The 20,508-nt window shown below is 38.4% G+C and overlaps 1 protein-coding gene across 4 annotated transcripts in view; it reads left to right on the top strand.

Annotated features, from left to right (window-relative positions):
• The window catches only part of PCDH9 (protocadherin 9), a 1,189,516-nt gene that overhangs the window by 738,246 nt on the left and 430,762 nt on the right, over positions 1–20,508 (top strand). For 2 of the 4 annotated variants that reach the window (XM_029058411.2, XM_039911200.1), the window contains one exon: positions 19,798–19,999. In XM_029058411.2, the coding sequence (XP_028914244.1) occupies positions 19,798–19,999 (202 nt within the window). The remainder of the gene's footprint in view (positions 1–19,797; positions 20,000–20,508) is intronic. The other 2 variants (XM_029058415.2, XM_029058416.2) reach the window with 1 other exon arrangement.

Here is a 20,508-nt window from a genome sequence, read left to right as displayed (position 1 = left end):
AAAGTGCCTAACTGACTTTCAAAAAAATAATCTCAATGCTGAAAACAGGGAATTAATTTGAATTCAATAGTGCCTTTTCCACTGTGTATGGAAATTTAAACTCCTTTTGTTAATTAACTCAATTCACTAACCATCTGACAAGCAGAGCACTCCTGACACCTGAAAGCAGTGGGTCAGGGAAGCTTTGTATATTGTACTTGTACCTCCCAACTGGCTTTGTTCAATATCAGTCAGATACAAGTAAATGGCTTGCTGGCAAGTATTTTTCTTTGCTTTTTGCTTCCTTTACTGCTTAAATTATTTCATTTATTTTGCCAACATGCCTGCTTTTTTGGCACACCTGCTTTCTTCTTTAGATTGTTAGTTCTTCTCTCAGAATCAATCTCAAGCAGCTTGCAACCAAATGCCTGATTAAAAAGTTAGCAGACCTTGAGTGCAATTACTTAAGCTCCATAGCATTCAGGCATTAAACTGGTGTTAATTGTTTCCCATTTTTGTAACGATCCTTATAATAGGATGAAAACAGAAGAGTTCATTTCTTGTAGTTAAAGCAGCAGAAAATAGACATACTCTCTGATAGACCATTACTGTACAAAATTAAACACAGACGTGAGTACACACACAGAGGTTTTGTCAAAAAAAAATTTTGTATTTTTTGTGCAATATACATATCACTAAATTTGGGAGTGTGTTTGTGTGTGTGTGTGTTCTTTTATTCAAGTCAAACTGGGACTTCTACATATTTGTGAATCTGCTCGGTTTGAAATATGAAAATGAACCTGTAATGTCAGAGTTTAGTTTCCCTTCTGTTGGCTTTATTTGTTCAGTTCCATGCTTTTTTAATGGTAATTGTAAAGCACTTACTATGTTCCAGAGAGTTTAATAACAATAATAATAAAATTATTATTAATTATAAATAATAAATTAAAGCAAATCAGAGTGGGACACAATCCCACAGCACACTCATAGTCTTTATCACCATTTTACGAAAGAGATAACTGTAGCACAGAGAAATCAAGTGATTTGCCCAAGTTCATACAGCAGAAGTGGCAGAGCTGGGATTAGAATCCATGATCTTCTGACTCCCAGGCCCATGCTATATCCACTAGGCCATGCTGTACTAAGTGCTGGATTAGATACAAGTTTATCAGGTTGGACACAGTCCCTGTTTACATGCAGATCGTAGTCTTAATCCCCATTTTACAGATGAGGGAACTGAGGTATAGAGAAGGGAGGTGACTTACCCAAGTCCACACAGTATACAAGTGGCAGAGTTGGGATAAGAACCCAGGTCCTTCTGATTCCCAGGCCCATGCTCTTTCCATTATGCCAAACTGCTTCTCTGTTGCTTGATGACTCTTTGGTATGTGTGTCATGATGTCTCCACTGGCAAATCATACAAAGGAGGTTAATTGTTACTTCTGAAAAGCTACCTAAACCATATTTTTTCAAAGGATGTATTTTTTAGTAGGAAAGGTAAAAAAAAAAAGTGCTTTAGAAAGTTTCATTCAATCATATTTACTGAGTGCTGAGAGAACTGGAAGAGTACAACTCTACAGAGGTGATAATCACATCCCCTACCCATAAGGAGCTACAGTCTAGAGGAGGAGACAAATAATGATATAAATACATAAAATGCAGATATATACACATAAGTGCTAACAAAAGTATCCTTGCTGTTAGCATTTAATGCATAGTGATCCTTTGCATTGTGACCAAAGATTATTCTTCCTAGTTAGACTGTGTAGAAATCCTGATTTGCCATGGAATATTTTCAAATTCTCTCTGTGACTTGTATATTTAAGTGTTTTTTCCCTTCATCTTCTCCAGTACTTTTACCCTTGCCACAATAAGAGTAAGAAATTTTACCTTCATAAAGCATTTCCAGATGAATATTTTTCTGTTTAATCAAAATTATAAATTTTTACAAATTGTCAAGTATAAAATTAAGATTATAGGCTTTAGAGACAGGTGGGAGGCATTGTGTTATCTGGGATAGGAAAGTTATGTGGAAGAATATATTTGGGAAAGAAGATGTGACCCTATTTAGACATATTTAATTTGAGATGTCAAATTGAAATTCTGTAGTTCCTAAAGTAGATGGATCTATAAGCCATTGTCAAAGTATAATGTTGGGAAGGGTTTGAGGTAAACCATGCAATATTTCCATCAAATGTATCATTTTACAGTTTCTATTATGTAGGAAAACTTAAAAAAGATCAAGAGCATGAATTATGACAACAGTCCATCTTTTCCATAGTTCAGTCTGTAAAACCAGACCATGAGAAAGCTATGCGTTAACTATTTAATATGAACTAAACTGACTTGACTATCAAAAGAATTGTGAGAGCTGAAAATGGGCCAGTGTATGATGACATTCTAAGACTCACTCATTTGTGGGAGTTTCTCTACCCAATCCCCTGTAAATACTAAGAGATTATTGTACTGAAAATGCAAAAGATAGAAGGGTAATAGGGGGTATAGAGAAAGAAAGGGATAAAAAGAGTGTGATGAGGAACATGTAGCAAGAGAGCAAAATTTGGAGGATTTCATTTATAAGAGAGCTGTACATTGTGTCCTGGTGGGGAAGACAACAACAATAGCAAAAAAAAACCCTTTCCCATCTCTATTTTCCTAGGAATCAGAATTGGTTAGGTTCCATATTTGAACAGTTATCACCCAAACTGCAATCCCTGTGAAAATGTTCCAGATTTTCATATCTGTGATCTGTCAAAGATCAAACAGGATGTCTGAGCTGCATTCTCTGTGTGCTTTATCAATCTGTGAAGCCTGAGATAAGTTGCCTTCTACAGATATTAAACTCTATGATTTATTCCAGGAAAGATAACACCTTAAATCCCAAAGTACCATCATCTAGGTTTTTCCATATCTCAGATTAGGTGTACTAGATTAGAATTGTTCTCTGATATGAGAAACATTTTGATTCACTTTTTATAGAAGTATCTATATTGTTTTAGACAGAGAAAGGAAGAAAGTTATATTTTATAAAGTTTAGTAAAAATGCTTGATGGAAATTTCCTCAAAAATAGCCTAGTCTCATCTTAGCTATGAATCATGGTGTATTTCACATGCACAAGCACAAAAGATCTCATATAGGTGAGATGAAATACTCTACTAAAACACAATCAGCCAGAACCTATCACAGAGTAAATGACTTCTGGGTCCAGTAGGTAGTTAGGTGCTTTGGAAGATTCTTAACTATCTATACAAGATTTTGAGAATATCATTGCTACAATATTGCTTCAGTGTACTAATTATGATAACCATCAAGCTGCTTAGCTTCTTGAAACATTAACTATGCAGAAGCTCATCGAAGCCATCCAGGAGACCTATATAGTCTGTACCCAAAGCTCCACAATGCCCCTCCTTATGTTAATAGGTCATAGGTCAAGTTTAAATCCCCCAATTTAAGAGCTAGTATCACGACACTTAAAGTCCCTCCTTAGAGGCTTAACATATTCCAAAGGTGAAACTGATTACCTGGAGGATCTTTATTATGGAGGATTCTTATACTTCTGTTTTTGTTTATTTGTATATACTTGGAAAATGAGTGGTCATCAAGATACAAATGACAGAGATTTAGAAGACAGAAGCTAAAAGAAAAGCAGAAATTATCCCTATAGATTGAAGTGGATTTTGTGGAACTTTAATGGTTCAAGTCTCAGTAACTATAAAATGAAAGCAGAGGGTTTATGCATTTAAGTTCTGGAAAAAAATGGATGGTGCGATAGTATTCATATTGATGAGGAAGCAGAATGAAAGTTGCTGAGCAGAAAGCAGGGCAATGTTTTTGCAAGCAAGAATTAATTTGAAGTGGCCCAAGATGGCCTTTTGGCAACTTGATATCTATTCAGTGCTTTGTGAGAGAACAGTAGGGAAGACATGATCCTGTCCTCCATGATCTTGCAATGTAACAGCCATTTACAGTGTTCTAAACACATCCTATCATATCAAGTGCTATGAAGGGAAATATATATGCCTTGACTATTCATCTTTTACCTGCTCAAATAATATTATCATCATAATCATCATAATCATCAATTTATTTATTGAGCACTTACTGTGTACAGAGGACTGAACTAAGTGATTTGGAGAGTACAGAATAGCAGGGTTGGTAGGTCTGTTCCCTATATATTAGATAAGGATTTTACTAATATATTAATATATCTAATATACTTGTGAAATGCATTTATTCTCACATTTTTCACTTTAATTCATCATGTTGCAAATTATGCATTTTTCCTTAAGTGGATGAAGTAACTATTTCAACTTTACAGTTATTATTACCTATCATTTCCGTGTTTTGGAAAAGAATGCTCTAGAAACTACTGTAAATCCAATTTTTTTTTAAATCAATTTTTTTGGGGAAGAATTCTGTTTTAATATAATCATTTTATTATATATAAAATATCCCTATAGTTGGCTCTATTATGCATGTTGTGATGCATGAATGTTATTTATAATTTCTGAAACATCTACACACACACACACACACACACACTACATTTCCTATGACAACTGTGTCCTCTGTTAATTTCCCATACATTTCATCTAAAATGATAAAGATAGCATTTGTTATATTAATATGTATAGCAGCTCTCTGGAATTCCACTCTAAAAATAATATACCCACATAGCACAGTACTATCGCTGTAACTACTTTCTTTGCTTGCCGAAGACATGACTGATGATGCTGAATTAATTGTGACCTAGCAAGCTGTCAGAAACAGATATCCATTACATGCACTAGAACTAGTCCTCAAGGCAAGGTTCAAATGTACTATTATCCCTTCAGCAGCCTTTCTTCTTTGCCTTTTGATAAAAATCAAAAATGCAAAAAGTGAATATAGGATCTTTGGAAGAAGATTTTTGTCTAAGTTTCAAGTCATATCCTCAAGATTAAGCAGTAAAGTTTTCAAGCATCTTTTGTGTTATTTCAAGGTAGGGAGATGGGACTGGGTGACACCTCTTTCCTTGATATTTTTGTTACTTTATGTTTTCTTACACTTGGTTCTTTGCAGTCCAGAATTACAAACTTCTGTTGCTACTCAGTAATTATATTACTGAGCTTCTTCAGCAATAAGGTGTAAAGTTTAAAATGCATTTGTTGCTTTTTTAAAAAAGCTTTTTAACAATTTGGGGAGTCAAGTGGTGGAGACCTGAGGTTAATCATAAAATAAGTTAGAGCTATTTCCTTTCAGACATAGCCTCTCTACTTCTATTCCAGAGATACGGTCTAATTGATTCTAGAGGTCATATGTCATGTTGAAGAAAGTGAGCAGAACTGAATACTAAAGAGATTTACATCAGCTTTCTATTTCATTTGTAAGATAGCTAGAAAATCTCTTATTTTCAAAAACAAAATCAACTGCATTTTGGTTTTAGCTCTTCACAACACTGAAGGTCTAAAATGAGATGCATTTTTTTAACCAGTTAATTATCAAACCAAGAAGATTCCAAATAAAGCATCAATCCTGACATCGTATATCAGTTTTCTTAATGCAATTAGCAAGACAATTTATATAGGACAGATTATTTGGTGCTATTAATAATTAAATTGCTGAACACTTAATTGATGTTAATGAAAAATATATCATCATAAGTCTTAATATATCATAGAAAATGAATTATTGTAGATTCCTTTTGAATGCAGACTTCAAATCACAACTCAGCAAGATTACTTTCACTACGTCTGAACATAAAATTGATAATGCAAAAATTTAGAATTGACTGCTACCATTTACCAATGATATTATTTAACAACAGTATATTTTCATTGTGTAGCATTTAACTGTGAGCAATAGTCTGAGATAAAAAAATTAATACACATCCTTGCTTAAAGGACACCAGCAGCCAAGAAAAAATGTAATAAGTACCCTGGAAATTAATTCTGGAAGTAGTTAATAAGCTTAACTTTCCACTGAAAACACAGGTGAAAAACAACGCTTTCCATCAACTTCCTTCTGTTTATTTTGGTCGACTGCTTTCATTTCTTCCATCATATTTACTGAGACTTACTGTGTGCAGAGCACTTGGAAAGTACAATTCAGCTACAGAAACAATCCCTACCCAACAACGGGTTTGCTTTCAGTTGCTTTATCAGTGCATTAGGCAAGCTATGCACCTCACTAACAGCTTAGCCTAAGTGTGAATCAACATGGAAACAGGTTACCCAAGCTCCAAATTCCTCTTATCATAATCCTTTTCAGTCTGTGGACATTTTGGAGGCGGTGGAGGCTGTGGTGAAGAAGTTAATTCTAGAGTAGTCAGCTTGAGATCAAGCAGTCCCAATACTGGAGGTAGGAAGCCATTCCCCTCTCCCACATATAGGCTAAAAATGAGCCCAGAAGGAGAAAAAGCCAAAGCTGAGTGTCCCCACCACCTATCCCTAGTGTGAATAATCACACCTACTCCATGGATAGCCAATCTCTCCTGTCTGAGACAAAGTGTCCCTTGCCCAAGTTAGCCAAAGCACCTTCATAGTCAGCCATCTACCTCTCTAATCCCACCTTCTTGGGTACATTTGGTACATTTGAATATTCATAGTCATATGTAAAGCAGATCATTTTTTCCCAAACTCCTTCCCGCCACCTGTCCATGACACATAATCTCTTGTCAATATAGAACCATTTGAGAGATCCAGCATGGGCATATTAAAGGCTGCAGTCCCACTGAACCCTTATTGAGCGCTTACTAAGCGCTTGGAATGTACAAGTCGGCAACAGATAGAGACAGTCCCTGCCCTTTGATGGGCTTACAGTCCAATCGAGGAGACAGGCAGACAAGAACAATGGCAATAAATAGAGTCAAGGGGGAGAACATCTCATAAAAACAATGGCAACTAAATAGAATCAGGGTGATGTACATCTCATTAAACAAAATAAACAAAATAAATAGGGTGGTGAAGATATATACAGTCGAGCGGACGAGTCCAGTGCTGAGGGGCTGGGAAGGGAGAGGGGGAGGAGGAGAGGAAAAGGGGGGGAGAAGAGGGTTTAGCTGTGGAGAGGTGAAGGGGGGGTAGAGGGAGCAGAGGGAAAAAGGGGGGAGCTCAGTCTGGGAAGGCCTCTTGGAGGAGGTGAGTTTTAAGTAGGGATTTGAAGAGGGGAAGAGAATTAGATTGTCTGAGGTGAGGAGGGAGGGCATTCCAGGACCGCGGGAGGACGTGGCCCAGGGGTCAATGGTGGGATAGGCGAGACCAAGGGACGGTGAGGTGGTGGGCCACAGAGGAGCTCCGCCTGCGGGGTGGGCGGTAGAAAGAGAGAAGGGAGGAGAGGTAGGAAGGAGCAAGGTGATGGAGAGCCTCGAAGCCTAGAGTGAGGAGTTTTTGTTTGGAGCGGAGGTTGATAGGCAACTGCTGGAGGTGTTTAAGAAGGTGAGTGACATGACCAGATCGTTTCTTCAGGAAGATGAGCTGGGCAGCGGAGTGAAGAATAGACTCGAGTGGGGCAAGAGAGGAGGAAGGGAAATCAGAGAGAAGGCTGACACAGTAGTCTAGCCGGGATATAACGAGCCTATAGCAGTAAGGTAGCCGTTTGGGTGGAGAGGAAAGGGTGGATCTTGGCGATATTGTAAAGGTGAGACCGGCAGGTCTTGGTAACGAATTGGATGTGTGGGGTGAAAGAGAGAGACGAGTCAAGGATGACACCGATGTTGCGGGCCTGAGAGACGGGAAGGATGGTCGTACCATCCACGGTGATAGGGAAGTCTGGGAGAGGACCGGGCTTGGGAGGGAAGATGAGGAGCTCAGTCTTGCTCATGTTGAGTTTTAGGTGGCGGGCCGACATCCAGGTGGAGACATCCTGGAGGCAGGAGGAGATGAGAGCCTGAAGGGAGGGGGAGAGGACAGCGGCAGAGATGTAGATCTGTGTGTCATCTGTGTAGAATTCAATGAATTGATGTGATTCTTAATCACGGAGCCCATAATCCTTAGGCTGGAACCACAAATGTGGCATACAAGAGCAGAGTATGTATGCCAAGAACAATGAGAGCTTAGATTTAACAGTGTGTATTTTCTCATCTCCTTAAGAAAGTAGACACTTCCTTGTTACATTCCCGACTGCTGCTAACCAAAAATTTAAAATAATCAACTGTGTTTATTGCACCCCAAACAAATGAAAAGCACAGTAAAGAGTTTTGGAAGACCGTAGCAGAAGCAAAATATGTTTCTTCCTGTCAAGGAGTTTAACAATTAACCACGTGCCCCAGAGCAAGGTGATTGCTTAGACTGTGGTGACACATTCATTCATTCATTTATTCAATCATATTTATTGAGTGCTTACTGTGTGCACTGCACTGTCCTAAGTGCTTGGAAAGTATAATTCAGCAACAAATAGAGAAAATCCTGCCCAACAATGGGCTCACAATCTAGAAGTGGGGGGAGACAGACATCAAAATAAGTAAACAGGCATCAATAGCATCAATATAAATAAATAGAATTATAGATATATATATACATCATTAACAAAAGTAAATAGAATAATAAACATGTATATATATGCACAACTGCTGTGGGGCAGGTAGGGGGGTAGAGCAGAAGGAGTGAGTTGGAGAGACGGGGAGGAGAAGAGGAGCAGAGGAAAAGGGGGCCTTAGCCTGAGAAGGCCTCCTGGAGGAGGTATACTTTCAGTAGGTCTTTGAAAGGGGGAAGTGTGCTAGTTTGGCAGATTTAAGGAGAGACAGCATTAATAATGTTGGTATTTGTTAAGCACTTACTATGTGGAGAGCACTGTTCTAAGCGCTGGGGTAGACATAGGGGAATCAGGTTGTCCCACATGGGGCCCACAGTCTTAATTCCCATTTTACAGATGAGGTAACTGAGGCCCAGAGAAGTTAAGTGACTTGCCCACAGTCACACAGCTGACAAGTGGCAGAGCTGGGATTTGAACTCATGACCTCTGACTCCAAAGCCCGTGCTCTTTCCACTGAGCCATGCTGCTTCTCTGGCATTACAGGCCAGAGGCAGGACATGGGCCAGAAGGTCAATGGGGGGACATGCAAGAACGAGGCAGAGTGAGAAGGTTAGCACCAGAGGAGCAAGCAGAGTGTGCGAGCTTGGCTGTAGAAGATGAGAAGGGAGGTGAAGTAGGAGGGGGCAAGGTGATGGAGAGCTTTGAAGCCAAGAGTGAGGAGTTTTTGCTTGATAGTGATAGTTTTTGCTAGTCCTGTAGAATACAATTAGTGACAGGTGCATGTCACTATGCCTCAGTCTTATTTCTGTTATTTAAGTAACTGGAAAAATTTAAATAATGACGAGTTATGATAAATCTCCATTTACCTAGAAGCAGAGTGGGTTAGTGGAATGAGCACTGGCTTGGGAGTCAGAGGATGTGGGTTCTAATCCTGGCTCAGCCACTTGTCTGCTGTGTGACCTTGGGCAAGCCACTTAACTTCTCTGCACCTGAGTTACTTCATCTGTAAAATGGGGTTTAAGACTATAAGACTCAGATGGGACAACCTGATTAGCTTGCATCTAGTCCAGTGCTTAAAGCAGTGCTTGGCACATAGTAAGCACTTAACAAATACCATAATTATTAACATGAGCTCAAGTGTATTCTGTCTGTCACAAAATCATGTCAGCTTTACCTTCACAATATTGCTAAAATCTGCCCTTTCCTCTCTATCCAAATTCTACTATATTGATCCAAGCCTTATACTGTCCCACCTTGACTACTGAATCTGCCTCCTCACTGAACTCCCTGCCTCCTGTCTCTTCCCACTCCAGTTCATACTTTATTCTGCTGCCCAGATCATTTTCCTAAAAAAAAAAAAAAAGTTCAGTCCACATCTTCCCCACTCTTCAAGAAGCTCCAGTGGTTGTCCATCCACCTCCACATCAAACAGAACCTCTTTAAATTGACTTTAAAGCATTCAATTAACTTGTCCTCTTCTACTGTACCTTACTGATCTCCTAGTACAGCACAACATGAATACTTCACTCCTCTAGTGCTAGCTTCTCACTGTGCCCTAATCTCATGTATCTTGGCACCAATCCCTTCTCCATACCCTGCCTTTGGCCTGAAATGCTCTCCCCCTCCGAATATGCCAGACCATCACTCTCCTCATTTTCAAAGCCTTATTAAGGTCTCATTTCCCCCAAGAGGTCTTCTCTACCTCCTTTGTCCCACCAGCCTCTGTTTCCCACCTGAGTTGTCTATTCATTTATGTTCATATTTTTTAATTATTTATTTATATGAATGTCTGTCTCCCCCTCCAGACTATGATCTTACTTTGGGCAGAGAGTGTGTCTACCAACTCTGTTGTATTGTACTCTCCCAAGCACTTAGTACAGTGCTCTGCAAACAGTAAGCACTCAATAAATACTTTTGATTGATAGATTTATTGTGGAAATTCCATGGGCCACAGAGTCAGGGGACTATGGTCCTAATCCTGCCTTAGCCACCTGCCTGTTGGCTGACCATGGCAAGTTACTTAATTTCTCTTTGTTTCCATCTCCCTATCTTTGAAATGGGAATTCAAAAGCTGTTTTCCCTCTGGCTTGGACTGGGAGACCCATTTGGGACAGGAACTTAGTCTGAATTCATTGTTTTTTATCTACTCCAACACTATATTCAATGCTTGGAACATGGGAAATATGTAACAAATTTTATTATAATTATTATTATCATTGTATTATTATCATCATAATTATCATTGTCATGATTTGTGTTCTCCTCTTAGCTCTCATAGGTTAGTCTTCCCCTTCCCTTTGGGATTTCTACCATTCACTCTGGACTCTCATTTGAGGCAGCTCTTGTATATTTAGCTTTCTTACTGCCCCTTGGCTATTGTCATAACTATATTTCAGTGGATGTGACAGATATATGGCTAATACTTACATGCCTGATATGTTTTTTTTGAGAACAAGTAAAACCTTTTTCCAAAGATGTGATTAATTAAATTTCAAAGTGTGAATTTCCATTTTTTATATCTAAGAAAATTGTAGGTGTAAGACATAGTGGAATCTTGAGAAAGTCATTCAGTGAAGCAGTGATTGAGCCAAGAGTAAAACTCCGTCTTTTACCTAGCTCTCTATTAGGCTGCACTCCTTTCATTCATATTTTACTGACAAGTACTGCAGTACAAAAGCCAAGCACAGATTGGAGAATTGGCTCGATACCGTGTCAGACGCAATGCTATTACTCTTCTTTCTCCAGTAAAAGGGCTGCAGGGTCTTCCATTCAGGAATAATCCTGGATCATAGTATCTACAGAAAGGAAATACAGCTTCAGAATAAAAATAGTCTAGAAATGATTGCCACTTTTGGGTTTAATGCTTCAGTGATCAGAGTTAATGAAAAAAAGTTTGAAAATTCCAAACTTCTCCTGACAACATTGTTCAAAGTTACTCTCAAGCACTAAATCTTAGGCTTTCACAGCAATACATAATTACAACAATACCCTAAGCTGTCAGAACTGCCTTTAGTCAGCTCTTCTCCCTCAAATGGGAGTTTTAAGCCCTACCACCCATGTGACACATGATGTATCACATCATGACATACACAGGATACAGTGGAGTGGTGTCACCTGAAGCACTTCGCAACATCATTGCATCATGTAGCAATAACACTGCTTAAATGTGTGGGAAAGTAGTTATTTTCAGCTGTAGTCTTCTCCCCAGACCATCCTGGGCTGGACTGCAGAACCACCCTCAGTCTTTTTATATCAGTAGAGTACACTGGGTCTTTCTCAAAGCATTGGCTCTCACCATGGGTACTTGGGTCTGTCCTGTCCCCTCATTTCTCCTGTTCTCTTATGCACACCACCACTGTAGCGTGCAGCTCACTGCTCTCCACAGCTTCCTCTTGCCCACTCAAGGTTTTTGTCCTAAAACAGCATAAGGGGAGATCTCAGATCTCTGTGTCCCAAATGACTTGAATGATGGTAATTCTCCTTGGTTGTCTCCACTTGCAAGTAATGGGTAATCTGGTCTGGGGAGGGTCCAAGGTGCTGTCCTAAGTGCCCCAAGGACTCCAAGGCAGAGACAGTCTAGTTGGAGCTGTCCAGTCACCTTTGCCAAGTGTGAAGGTCTGCCCCCTTCTTTCTGCTCTGCATGTTTCCAGGAGAGGAAGCCAGTTCTGGGGTAGAAAAGAAAGGGAAGAGAGAGCCAAGCCTTAGTGGCCCCTCCATCTTTTCCTAGTGTGAAGAATCTCACCTACTTTATGGATGGTCCCTCTCTCAGCTGAGATTCAGTGTCCCTGGCCCAAACTGTCCAAAGCACCTTGACAGCAACCCCACCCTCTTCCAGTCCTGATGGCTCCAAATGGCTTATCTAACTCCTTGTGTGTTTTGGAGAATCCAAGGCAGGGCACAATTAACTAATCAATGCAAACCTACACCTTTGTATATATTTTTATTACCCTATTTATTTTGTTAATGAGGTGTACATCCCCTTGATTCTATTTATCGTGATTATGTTGGCTTATTTTTGTCTGTCTATCTCCCCCTATTATATTGTAAGCCCATCACTGGGCAGGGATTATCTCTATCTGTTGCCAAATTGTACATTCCAAGCGCTTAGTACAGTGCTCTGCACACTGTAAGCACTCAATAAATACGAATGAATGAATGAATGAATGAATGAATGAATGAATGAATGAATGAAACAATAATGTATTTATTACTAGTCATGTCTGAGTCAACCCACATCCTACTCTCCTGTGTAGGTAAAGCAACTCTGGGAACCAGAGTTAAGGGATTCGTTGACTGTATACATAGCATGTTTAGGGCATGTTAGGAGCTTTGGAACCTTCTACTATTAACTGTTGCCTGAAATCCAGCCTCAGGGTCTGAGCAAATCACTCTTGAAAGTTATGTCCTACATGCTATATTTACCAATCACTTCTTTTAAGGAATATTTCCACTGGAAGAATTGGAAATTGGGTACCAGATTCTGATAAATATAGCAGAAAATATCACACCATAACCATTTTCAGTGATTTATTGTTAAATAATATAGTTTAAAAAATGAGAAATTCATTTCATAGAATACTATGAGCAAGTAATATTAGTGGTCTACAGTAAAAATAAACATTTTTTTCTTCAAAAAAGTCTTAGACTCTGTATAAAAGAGTTTTGTCATACAAATCATTAATTGTATAACCTAATTCATTGCAATTTTGATGAATGAGACTAAAATTTGAAATTTTTTTAGTTCTTGAAAATAAAGCAGTGAAGGAGGGAGTGTCTATTGTTATATTGTACTCTTCCAAATGCTTCGTACAGTGCATTGCACACAGTAAGTACTCAATAAATACAATTGAATGAATGAATGACTCAATTTTATAATTCTAATGGCCATCAAGTTTCAGCTGTAACTGAAAGTCATTAGGGAGCCCTTGTAACATCCAACCCTGCAAAACCCTTGAAAGGTTGCCTGAGCCAAAAACTGCATTTGTTTTGTCTCTATGTGGTCTTACAGCTTTCTTTCATCTCTCCATATATGCCTGTTGCTAGTCATCTCCTTTTCTATTTGTAAATTTTGAGATTCCCCCAACCCCTGAGGGACTGTGGCCATGTCTAGTTCCCACCTGTGTGTTCTTTCTCAGCACTTAGTGCAGGGCTCTTCACAGTAAGCACTTAATAAATGTTATTACTACTAGTATTATTATTACTACTACAACTACTACTACTAACACTATTATCAGCATCACCATCCTTAATTCAAATAGCTAAACAGAATTCCAACCACAAGATCAAAAAACACAATCACTGCCAACTCTGAAGTAGTGATCATTGATTTCAGAGCAGCTATGCTGTTTGGAATGTGCACAAAATGAATGACAGTAATATACACAAACAGCTGCAAAATGGTGAGCGGAAGAGGATGAGCTGTTAAAGACACAAAAGGAACATTGAAAAGAAACAAGCTATAGTGAGCCATTATCTCAAGATATGTGGAATTCCAAGATTGCTTTCAAACAATAGCATGACAGATCATTCTGACAGGGTGACAGTGGCTCTTTCAAAGCTGTGAATTTGGGAAAATCACGATAGCGTTAGACAGAATTAAAAGAGTAGTGCACCTTGCAAGTGCCAAACTTGTCAATATTGAAAGTACAATATTTCTGGATACATAATAATAATAATAATGTTGGTATTTGTTAAGCGCATACTATGTGCAGAGCACTGTTCTAAGCGCTGGGGGAGATACAGGGTAATCAGATTGTCCCACATGAGACTCACAGTCTTAATCTCCATTTTACAGATGAGGTAACTGAGGCACAGAGAAGTTAAGTGACTTTCCCACAATCACACAGCTAAGTGGCAGAATTCCTGAATGATCAGTGACTTTGGGAGAGTCATTTAATCTGAAATATATTATAAAATAGGCCTCATCTATAAATTTGATATAAAGTAGATTGTGAGCCCCATATGGAATAAAGACTTTCTGATACAATCAGTGTACTTAACATAACACTAAATACTTAACAAATGCCATAATCATTATTAGCAGTAGTAAGCATTATCTCTAGGGCCTTATTTTTCCAGTCGCAGTTGGTTATGGTTGAATCTCACAGTTATTATCATTATTAATGAACATAAAGGACAGCTTTGGATTTGTATGGGTGGTAATAATATTCTTAAGTATGTTGTCATATCAATAATATGTAATGTTCTGCTATGTACCTGTGAGGTAATGATCTAATCTCCATTTTGCAGATGAGGAAACTGAGGCCTATAGAGGCTTAGTGAATTGCCTTGAAGTCACTGGAATTTGAAGCTATAACCAAGATTTTCTGATTCCAGACTTGTGCACTTTCCAGTAAACCACACTGTATATAATTATGTACCAATTAAAAGTGTCAACCAATGGTGGTTCATATAGTCAAATAGACACTAATTCCTCATACAACTGACCCTCATATGTCTCTTTCTCTATGTACCAAAATTTAAATTAATTCAAGAATCTTTATGAATTATAGATTCATAATTTCTGCTAGAATGGAGCAGTTTGATGAGATCCTGTTTCAGTGCTGAATATAAGCTCCTAAATGTAGGGTAGAGGGGTCAAAATTGTCTTGGGATTTGTGTGGGTTGGGACTAAATGTGATTTGGCAAAATGTCAGGAATTCAGTATTCTTTATGCCTGACTATTCTCCTTCACTGTATGCACTGTATGTTACAGATAATGGAAATAATTTAAGATTTCTCTTGTCTTTTTCTCATCTTTTCAAAGAGCCCAAGGCACCTAGAACTAACATGACAATGAGAAATCAAATAAGTATGTGACATTTATTCATCCCTTCAGTAGAAGACAATAGTATTTCTACAGGGAAAATGGAATAGATAAAAAATGTGTTTAGCTAAACCAAAGATAACAGGCTGTCCTTTAGAAAATCTGAAAGGCAGTTTTACTAGTATGTGTTCTGGCCCAGTACAAAATCCCAGGAAAATATGGAAATGTAATGCATGCATATTTATTTGTTGCATGTGTGCGTACACACATACACACAGACACATATACTCAGATATGCACACACATGTATGTGAATATTCATATATAAAGGCACTTCTGTGTATGTCTCCTTTGGCATACATACCCAATTAGTTTCTCATTTCCGCCTCTGTTTGGTCCGGAACTTCCATTTCAGCACTTCAATATCTTCCAAGAACTTGGAGATTCCTCCTGTGTACTTATATTAATATCTCCATATTCTATTGCCTCCCCTAAATTAGAAGAATAATAAAACATTATTTTAATGTTTGTCACTGCCACTAGACTATAAGCTATTTGAGATCAAGGATCATGTCTTCTAACTCTATTGTGCTTTCCCAAGAATTTGGTATGGGTTTTTTTTTTTGTGGGTTTTTTTTTTGTTTTGAGGATATTACTGATGGTGTGCTGTTAAACATGAGCATATCTACTAACTCTATTACAACGTATTCTCCCAAGAACTTAGTACAGTGTTCTGCACACAGTAAGCATTCAATAAATATGATTGAATGATTAATTTGAGAAGGTTGTTTTATCCAGGGATTTTCTCTCTTTCTTAGTCTGCCTTTCAGTATCTCTATCTTTGTGATGCCATTGCTCAAGGAGTGTAATCCTTCTCTCATTTGCTGTATGACAAGCCTAGTCAGTGTGCTGCAGTTGTCTTGCAACAGTCCCAGTACTTCACCCGTCTTTTTTGTTCTTTTTAGGAGACACCATATTATAGAACTCATGCTTCAATTGGTGTTTCACACTTAAGCATATCTATTTCTTATGACACTGCAACATGGTCCAAGCAGATGCATGTTGTCAGAAGGTTACCCTGTTGTTCTCTATAAATTTCTATCCAAATGTGCATCAGAATATGTTTTGGGAAACAAAATTGTATTTGGCCTATTGGTTCTCAAAGAAATGAGATTAAAGAACCCTTATTTTTATTTAGGACTATATCATAAATTTTCTGTTGATATGGTCTTGTCCATCTGCCTAGAGTGTATAGTAAATTGGTACGTTTAACACAAGAAGTGGTCTATATTTAAAAACAAATATCTTATTAGAATAAAACTGAAAATAATTTATGACTTCCCTTGCAAAGACAGAATGCATTAGTAACCTAAGCAAGGTCCTCGCCTTCATATTGGTAAATGTTAATCTGCAAGATTAAAAGAAATTTATTACATAAACATGACAATCAATCACATTTCTTGAGAGCTTACTGTTTGCAGAGCACTGAACTAAGAACTTGGGAGATTACAGCACAGCAATATGTAACAGACACATTTCTGCACATAATGAGTTTATCGTCTAGAGGAAGAGTCAGAAATTAATATAAATAAATTAATTATGGATATGTGCAAGTAATGTTATGGGCCTGGGGACAGGGTAGTGAATAAAGGGAGTAAGTCAGGGTAATGCAGGAGGGAGTGTAACATAGAAAATGAGAGCATAGTAAGGGAAGGCCTCTTGGAAAGATGTGCCTTCAATAAGGCTTTGAAAGTGGGGAGAGTGATTGTTGGATATGAAGAGGGAGGGCATTTCAGGCCAGAGGTAGGACATGAGTGAGAGGTTGGAGGCAAGACAAATGAGACTGAAGTACAATGAATTTGCATTGTACTTCTAATGCAAATGAATAGGTTTGCATTAGAGGAGTGGAGTGTGAGAGCTGAGTTATAGTAAGAGAGCAGCAAAGTGAGGTAAGAGGAGGCAAGGTGATTGAGAGCTTTGAAACTGATTGTAAGGAGTTTCTTTTTGATGCAGAGGCAGATGGGCAACCATCGGAGGTACTTGAAGAGTTGGGAAATATGAGCTGAACTTTTTTTGCAGAAAAGTGATCTGGGTATTAGAATGAAGTATGGACTGGAATGAGAATATAAAAAGGCAGGGGGGTCATCAAGGAGACTAATATGGTAATCAAGATGGGATATGGGTTTGTGAGACGACAAGCAGCGTGTCTCAGCGGAAAAAGCCTGGGCTTGAGAGACAGAGGTCATGGGCTCTAACCCTGGCTCTGCCGCTTGTCAGCTGTGTGGCTGTAGGCAAGTCACTTAACTTCTCTGTGCCTCAGTTGCTTCATCTGTAAAATGGGGATTAAGACTGTGAGCCTCCTGTGGGACAACCTGATTACCCTGTTTATACCCCAGCGCTTAGAAAAGTGCTCTGCACATGGTAAGTGCTTAACTAATACCAACATTATTATTATTATTATAAGTGCTTCAGTTGTCTGTCCGTCTCCCCCGATTAGACTGTAAGCCCATCAAATGGCAGGGACTGTCTCTATCTGTTGCCGACTTGTTCATCCCAAGAGTTTAGTACAGTGCTCTGCACATAGTAAGCGCTCAATAAATACTATTGAATGAATGAATTAATTAATTAACAGGGTAGCAGTTTGGATGGAAAGGGAATAGTAGATTTTAGCAGTCATTTGAAATTTGAGCTGAAAGGGTTAAATGATAGATTAAATATGTGGGTTGAATAAGAGTGAGTACTCAAGGGTAACACTAACGTTATGGGTTTGTGAGACAGGAAAGATGGGAAAGTCTACAGTGTTGGGAAAGTGTTTGGGTGGGAAGATAAGAAGCTCTGTTTTCGACTTATGTTTAAGGTAACAGCAGGACATCCAAGTACAAAAGTTTTTATATTAATGATTAGGAGCATGGTCTTTAGGACTGAACTAATATTTTAGCTTCAACAAAAGAATACAGAATTTTGGTGAATTTTTTATTACTATTTCTTTTATTGAAGTATAATTTGTTTATTATTCATTCATTTCACTACTTTATTAGGTAAAACTAAATTGTATCTTTTTTGGTATTTCTGATTAAGTAATATCATAGAAATTCCAAAGTCTTATGTTCAGTTATAAAGTATTCCACTGTCTAAAAACTTTCCAAGGAAGAAATATTCCTTCTCAGAATTGCTCATAATTTGTGATATGGTTTTCTAAAGGAAATGATGGATAAGTTAGAGTCCTGACAATCTGCATGAAAGAATTAACTATAACTTGCACAGCTCAAGTGGCATTCTTTTAACACTGCCAATCATGTTTGTCTAGGACACTATGTGCCTCAAGTGATTAGGTGGGCAAAGGTGAAATATATTGCAAAGTGCATGTGCAGTTCATGTTTATCATATACAGAACCCAGTTATAGCTGAGGTGAGCTCAGCATGACACTGATGTTATGCTATAGTGTCGTGGTTCCAGCAGGTATTTGTCTTGGTAGTCACTGCAGTCTTCATTGTCTGTGGTAGCCAGTAATTTTTCAGGTATGTCCACTTCACAAGAACTTTTGTAGGTAGTCAAAAAGGCTCAGTATTCTGAAGAATTTGTAATCAATAACATTACTGTATTAAACACTGTGAGCTGCCTCTAATTCAGTAAGGATATAGTTATGTATTTCACCTATTGTAGGACATACAAACAGGTTCACTCATAAAGGGATGTTAATTAATTCTTGTCCAAACAGAATCAAAAGAGACAGATATATAGATGACAGAGATTAGAATGCAGTTGGAGTCTTCCTTAATGAAAGGATGATAAATATCTCTCTCAGGAAACAAATCTGTTGTAGGCCATCTAAATATAGTACTGTTTTTATATAGGAAATATATTATGTCCTAAGGCTGTGAACCCCTTGTGGGACAGGAACCCTATCTAATTCCTGTCTATGTATTTTCTAATGTTTAACACAGTACTCCACATCCAGGAAGTGCTTAATAAGTACTACTACTCCTACAACTACTAATGGAATAGGTCTACTTTATTATCTCTATTTTCATTACTGATTTTTAATTAAATATTCCAAAGGCTCAAATTATTTCTTATTTTTTACTTGGGAAAGACTACACAGAAGCTGACATGTTACTCTTTGAAACATTTCATCTGGTAACCATACAACTGCTAATTCTATGGTTTCTTCTTTATTTCCCGTGAAGTGGTTTTAGGGAAGCAGCATGATGCAGTGGATAGAGCCAGGGCCTGGAAGTCAGGAGATCATGGGTTCCAATCCCACCTTTGCCACTTGTCTGCTGTGTGGCCTTGGGCAAGTCACTTAACTTGTCTGTGCCTCAGTTACCTCATCTGTAAAATGGGGATTAACACTGTGAGCCCCATGTGGGACAGGAACTGCATTCAACCTGATTTGTTTGTATCCACCCCAGCACTTAGTATAGTGCCAGGCAAATAGTAAGCACTTAACAAATACCATAACTTTTTTTTGTTTATTGAAACAAAGCAAAAGAGCAAACAGTGTTCAGATTTCAAATAAGCCTATTTTTAAGAACAAACCAAATGAACTGAATGGAGAAGAAGAGCATTAATCAGCATATCCTGTGCTCTTCTTTGTAGTCCCAGCGCCGTGTTACATTTCACCTCCCCGATGGCTCCCAAGAAAGCTGCAGTGACAGTGGTCTAGGAGACCATGAGCCTGTGGGTAGTGGAACCCTGATCTCACATCCTCTCCCTCTGGTTCAGCCACAGGACGAATTCTACGACCAAGCCTCACCAGACAAGAGGACTGAAGCTGATGGCAACTCTGACCCCAACTCTGGTGAGTGTGCAGTTTCAAGGTTTTGTTATATCAATGGCTTTTCTTCATTTTCCCCCTTGAATGATTGCTGACTAAGCTATTCAGTGTGTGTACATGAGTTTAATTATTATCCACACCATGATAATACTGACTCGAGACTTTAGCTCATTAGAGAAATGCATGTAAAGAAAATGAAGAAAAAACAGGATGAAAAAAGGTTGTTTCATATGTACATAGTATGTGCTCTTATACCCTTATTAACCTTGATTCCCTAGTCGTTCTGCTGAAATGAAAACCTGCGTTTTATTTGGTTGAGTGACTGTCTTGGTAACCAAGGTGTTAGAATCCTGGGATCCGGATCTAAAGGCCTGCTTTCTATTCCTTGTACATCTTGTGGTGATTTATCTGTTGACTGAGCTGTCTTAACTTATGGTCGAAGATAGTTTACAACCCTGTAAGAAGTACTTTCTCAGCTGGCAAAATGCGTGTAACTCAGCAATCCCTTTGGGGCAGTTTATATAAGTCTAGGA

Source organism: Ornithorhynchus anatinus, chromosome 2 (assembly GCF_004115215.2).
Source record: "Ornithorhynchus anatinus isolate Pmale09 chromosome 2, mOrnAna1.pri.v4, whole genome shotgun sequence".
NCBI classification, from domain to species: domain Eukaryota; kingdom Metazoa; phylum Chordata; class Mammalia; order Monotremata; family Ornithorhynchidae; genus Ornithorhynchus; species Ornithorhynchus anatinus.
The sequence above is the reverse complement of the archived record's forward strand: the minus strand, read 5'-3'. Positions and strand labels throughout refer to the sequence as shown.